The 5,832-nt window shown below is 42.8% G+C and overlaps 1 protein-coding gene across 1 annotated transcript; it reads right to left on the bottom strand.

Annotated features, from left to right (window-relative positions):
- Positions 1-2,618: 2,618 nt before the first annotated feature.
- Positions 2,619-5,599, bottom strand: LOC124657243. The gene is made up of 5 exons (XM_047195825.1): positions 5,501-5,599; positions 5,229-5,418; positions 4,963-5,124; positions 4,328-4,391; positions 2,619-2,929 (listed from the first exon to the last, which is right to left on the bottom strand). Exons 1-5 carry the CDS (start codon positions 5,597-5,599, stop codon positions 2,740-2,742), a joined length of 705 nt encoding a protein of 234 aa, XP_047051781.1. The 3' UTR covers positions 2,619-2,739.
- Between the last annotated feature and the right edge of the window lie 233 nt (positions 5,600-5,832).

The following is a 5,832-nucleotide window of genomic DNA, read 5'->3' as shown; positions in this document are numbered from 1 at the left end:
ACGCCGAGTCGGCCATTGGTCGCCGTGGTGGGTCGGCACCAGGTCGTCGGAAGTGCAAGCCGAGGCAGCGAATGGAGGGCTACTGCATGCTCTACGCCGACTACTTCGCCGACGATCCATTGCACGGTGAGGCTGTTTTTAGGCGTCGTTTCAGAATGAGTCGGAAGCTCTTCCTGACAATTGTGTATGCCCTTCGAGAGTACGACTCCTATTTCAGATGCAAGTTGGATTGCACCGGCATGGCAGGGTTTTCCGCCCTCCAAAAGTGCACAGTGGCTATGCGGATGCTGGCATATGGAGCTCCTGGTGATTCTACCGATGACTATCTTCGGATGACGGAGTCCACCGCCCTTGATTGTTTCTATCGGTTCTGCAGGGCGGTGATAGCAGTGTTTTGGGATCGTGTTGGTCGCGCCAGAACTCGTGTATATATAGAAGAGAATAATTGTCCATGTCGATTTCCGTTCCGAGTTCTACGTACCGTCCCAACGTGTCAATTGAATTGATCTCAAATTTTAGTTGAAACCCCCTAAAATCCTTTGTAACTAAACTATTTTTTTAAAGATAATAACTGATGGATTACATTGGCGAAACCGACTACAAATGACTCCAAAAATAAAGAAAAATACAATATGATCCTAGACTTTTGCAAGAATGACCTCACATGCCGCACTTTCAGACCGCAATCAAGCCCATCGTCCTCTTCGTCACCAAACAAGTACAGAGACCGGATCCAGAGGCAGCGCATCTTCCGATGCCATCGTATCACCGTCGCCACCGTCGCCACACTGGGCTTTGAACACTAAAGGAGTGCCCCACCCCGGAGGGTGAGAGCTAATATTTTTTTCCAGACCATGGGCAGGTAGGAGATGGGGAAGAGCCAGCGGTACCTCCACCATCTGGCAGATTCAGGCGTCGACACGTCAAGCCGCCTCCTCTCCTCGCCACCAAGGCCGGTCGGAGGGAGCTGCAAGACGCTGCAGCCGCAGACCACCAAAAGAGCACACGACCCTAAAAAGCAGGACGATGGTGCCATCCCCTTCCTCTCCCTCGCCACCACGGCTGGCCAAGGGGAAAACAACATCATCAGCACTCCTCCGACTCCAACACAGACTCCACAAACCCCACGGCGAGGTCGAAGATCGACCGCACCCGGGGAGACCACCCTCCCCAGATCCACAGATCTGAGAGGATACCTGACCAACAGCTCGCCGGCGCTGCCACAAGTGGCCTTGCCGAGATGGGGATCGAGCTCCAGCCCTCTTATTCCGACGTGACTCCGCCTCCACCATCATGATGATGTCCCCCGAAAACCTAGACGGAACCAAGCCGAGCCGGCGGGAGGAGGACGGAGTTGGGGGCTAAGGTGTGTGTGTGTGTCTGGGGGGAGGGGGGGGAGGAGGAGGATTTGTGCTTAGTTATTCTGCTTTTCTAATGTATCTCCCCTTTGTAACTAAACTTGATGTCCTCTATTTTGGAGTAATAGGTTAACACATGTGCATTGTAACGGCATAATAACTGAATTGTGTGTAATGCTCAACTTAGTTTTCTATTTTGTTAATGTACCACCCTCCTTGCTATAATATAGATTTGCTATGTCTCGTCGTCCCAAAAAAATGTGCATCAGTTGCACTTGCAACCCGTTCCAGTTGCTACTTTTTTTTAAACTGCAATTGCATTTTTAGGTGACTGAGATTTGCTCACATTTCTTAGGTGAATGAGATTTAGGAAATTCTAAACTGAGACATAGACAAACCCATAATATAGTGCATATAAGATTTTTAAAAAGTTGACATGGTTTATTGAGAAAATTATTTATATCTACAATACCAAATATATACCAATTAAAAATATACATCATGATAAATCTAATGATATTAATTTGATATTTTAGATGTTGATATTTTTTTCTAAATACTTAGTCAACCTTACAATGTTCAACTTTTGAAAAATCTTGTATGCATTATATTTTAGCATGGTGTGTCAAGGGAAGTCTTTCGTGATATTTTGACCAAGCCACACAAAAAGCATGTTCATCTCCCTATTTCTCTCTATATGACAATACATTAGCATTAACTTGTAATATTTGAACTAATAAGTATATCCACATAGGAAAAATCCAATACTGATTTTAGCTGTCAACATTTATTGAGTTTCAAAATAAATTTCATCAATTGGTCTTTACCTAACTACCGTCAATACAACACGCAAGAAGCCCTACCACATGTATAGTGAGAAATGAAGATTTTACATTTTGAGCACATAATAAAACTAAATAAATGAAAATGGCGTATATGGAGTAGTCAAGTGCATGTCGATCGTCTCGTTCCCCCCTGTGTCGGTCATGCCAGGAGCCCAGGACCCGTGTAGCATAAGAGCCGTTCTGTTATTTCTCCCCAAAACTGTATCATGACAATTTTTAAAGGATTTACCGGACTAAGAATTCTATCCCAAAGTTTCATGCAAAAAATTCGATCAAGCGACTCCATGGACTGCTATATGCAGAAGTTCTAAACAACTTCATGTTAGTGGAGTAGATATTCAAACTGTATTTCGAAGATCTGAAACTGAAACGCAGTGACAGCGATATTTCAACATTGGTCCTGATGTTCGACCTTGATTGCAAGTACATAGAACATCTCCCCTAGAATCGGTCTTGCTTAAAGAATTCTCACAACTTCTAATGTTGCTTACATTAAGTGTTCATGGAGATACCTCAGAACAGACAAACCCCAAGGCTTATCTCTGGCCAAACGAGTCATCGTAAGGAGAAACGTAGCCAGGATACCACATGATCCTGAATATTTCTTTTATTCCACCTCTCATTTTCAGTAGATTAATAAAAGAAATCAGAATACGCCTCCCATACTTCTTCAATCCCGCCACGTCAAACATGAATGCACCAAGGTACAGAAAGAAAAGTGGCAACCTACCATGAAATACAATTTTAGTTAGAGCACCAGATAAATCAAAACCATTACAGCATGGGTAAGAACAGTCGAATTCTAATATGTCTTGCAATCCAAAACAAATCAGTGATTACTAGCCTCTAATGGAAATATATAACAATAAAAACAGAGAACAGATATCTTTCTGGGGAAGATTACAATTATCAAGGATATGCTACTGCTAACAAGAACAGTCTACTATGCATCGTTGTTCAAGCACCATGGTAAACGGCTGTGTCATACTATTCTACGGATGGCCGAGGAGCTAATGCACCACAAATTTTACATCTGATTAGTTTTGTATGGTAGGATTTTAACGGCAAATATTTTATAGAGAGGCTGGGCACACTTGAAAACATGTTCTTAAGATCTAGCTACAGAGACAGCATCCTTTCTCCCTTCTGGTGCCTCTGGTGGGATCCATTTTCCAACCAACATAAGCCAGCCTTGTAGAACAGTAATTTGATGGGATAAATGGGATGCAACTACCAGTACCAGATTAAGAAAGCATTTAGCAGTTAATGTTCTGTCCATTATTACTCTCTGTATAGAATTGAAGGAGGTGCTGCAGGGTATTTGAAGTACTTTTCATCCTTATTCTTATATACCAGAAACTTTGATCTTATGTTTGAGAAGCAAATTAGGAGAACAACATATTTCCAGAGCTCCTAGACCCTCCAGGACAGATTCTCACGGTCAATGATGTTTTTGATAAAATCATGTTCTCCTGTTTTGGTCCAATCACTAGGGCTATCTCATCGCGCAGTTTTGATAAACCATACTGATAGTTGTTTTATCTTCCGACAATGTAACAGAGTAACATACTCCCATGTAAGATGGAGAAATTTGGTTAAGAAAAAGTTATTTTGGAGTCAGGGAATAGTTTTATTTTTATGTCTTTTTCGTAAGGAGAAAATTATGCCTTTTGTGCATATAATCTTCATAATATGCATGCTTGCATACACATTTTAAAGGGTAAGGCAGGATATAATCTCCACTCCTCACATCTTTCAACCCTACTCTTCATTTCAGATAGAATCTGATTGAAACGTTCTGATTTAGCTTTCTCAAGTCTAGTTTCCCAACAATTTTTTGTGTGACAGTAGTGTTTCTCCAATATCCTGCTTGTTTCAGCATAGTACTTTCAATGTGATGGTTACTATTGTCCATTATTACAGGTGGAGAGGGGATGGTTACAGGTTATCTCTACAGCTCCAATAAGACTGCAACATTAACTTTTGAAAAACAGTGATCTGGTTACAGGAGATGCAGCTTCCACATTAACTAGTTCTGTAACGACAGTTCACAATTAGTGGAGGACATCAGACAATTTAAAGCCAATGATCTTAATTACCAAATAAAGAAGTCTGCATACTGACCTAACAGCATCAAGAAGTACATATTTATTTCTGAAATCCTTGAGGACCATGCAAAGTATGAACCCTGCATTGAAAAGTTTATTCAATTAGCAGAATGTATGATGATAAAAGGTAGCTTGAATTATTCCAAACAACAAAAGAAAATGGCATGTGATCTGCATAGGTGGAGATCTGCTTCGAATCTCGACATAGATGATTTCATGCCAAATTAGATACTTAACATTGCTGTTGTTTCCTGTGTGGCGAAGCTAGTTATCTAGAATCCAGAAAGTCAATAGATGATTGAAAATATGTAGAATTTATTTTGTTTTGTTTGGCTTTTGCTCCCTACTAGAATATTAGGAATCCATCTTTACAGTGAAGGATAGCATTCTGCTGTAGCTTCATAATGAGTCAAGTTAAGTAACCATAAGATCTTTGTTTCCCTGTTAGTATTTCTAAAATTATATAAGATTTTATGTATACCACTTGATTTCTAGACTTTACTTGCAGCACAAAAGCACACTGCCTGAATGATGTTACATTGGATTGATTAATCAAGTTATAGTTCCAAGAAATTACATAACAGAAGCATGTTAGTACGCTCCTATCCGAAGGAGTAAGACATTAGTTCAGTCAGTCAAGAGTGTAAATACCGAATTCTAGCCGGGTAATTAAACTGTTGGATTTGCGCAGCTTATGCAGCTCCGAGGATACAACACTAAGCTTGTATATGATGTAGCCAAGGGCGGCATCAACAAAGATGGCAGGGGCTGCCCTCCAGAGTTGGTAACAGCAAACGCATCCAACAAAAGCACCTACAGAAAGAGACATGCTCAGTAATCAGTAACAAAACAGGGTTCAGTGGTCGATCATATGGAGTAACTAGTAGAATTGTTTGAGTGGACAACTGAAAGCACACCGAAGATCATGCCAATCTGGTGGTCTTCGAGGTCATAAACTGTGCCGAGAGAGCGCATGTCAGAAAGGTTGAGGCGCAGGGGCCGGAACATGTCGGCGGTGGCCGCCTTCAACGCCTCCAACCCCTCAGGTACTCCCTTATTCTGGAAGCAGCGCCTCTTCGCCCGAGGAGGAGAACCGGCAGAACAGCACTGAAGAACGGAGGCCGTATTTTAGGAGCCATGTCAGATTAATTGTGGAATTGACCAATGCAAATCTGGGGGAAATGCTTACCACTGTCCTCAGGGGAAGCTCCCTGATCCTGTGACGCACGGTAAGGGTGCCGGAGCGGCCATCTCCGTTCTGAGGTGCCGTTATTCTAGGCGCCGCCATGTATGCGGCGCCGCCGCCACCGCACCTTAGAGCAACCATACAAGGTGCAGGTTACTCTTCCTACTAACGAGGAGGATGGATACAATGGCGCTGACGTCAAGAATCAACTGGAGGTATGAGGAGGAGCGTCGGGGAGGATTAAGGGAGCTGGGAGAGGCTGCGATGGCGCGCCGCCGATGCGGAGAAGATGGGGCGAGCGGGTTCGTTGCTCTCCCCTGTTTACAAGATTCAGG

This window comes from Lolium rigidum, chromosome 5, assembly GCF_022539505.1.
Source record: "Lolium rigidum isolate FL_2022 chromosome 5, APGP_CSIRO_Lrig_0.1, whole genome shotgun sequence".
In the NCBI taxonomy this organism is placed as follows: domain Eukaryota; kingdom Viridiplantae; phylum Streptophyta; class Magnoliopsida; order Poales; family Poaceae; genus Lolium; species Lolium rigidum.
The sequence above is the reverse complement of the archived record's forward strand: the minus strand, read 5'-3'. Positions and strand labels throughout refer to the sequence as shown.

What these genes read in the sequence shown, in the direction of transcription:
- LOC124657243 (XM_047195825.1), bottom strand. Translation starts at nt 5,599, where the DNA reads ATGGCGGCGCCTAGAATAACGGCACCTCAGAACGGAGATGGCCGCTCC. An exon ending in AGCTTCCCCTGAGGACAGTG is followed by an intron (nt 5,419 to 5,500) that starts GTAAGCATTTCC and finishes TCCGTTCTTCAG; the next exon opens with TGCTGTTCTGCCGGTTCTCC. An exon ending in CCAGATTGGCATGATCTTCG is followed by an intron (nt 5,125 to 5,228) that starts GTGTGCTTTCAG and finishes CTCTTTCTGTAG; the next exon opens with GTGCTTTTGTTGGATGCGTT.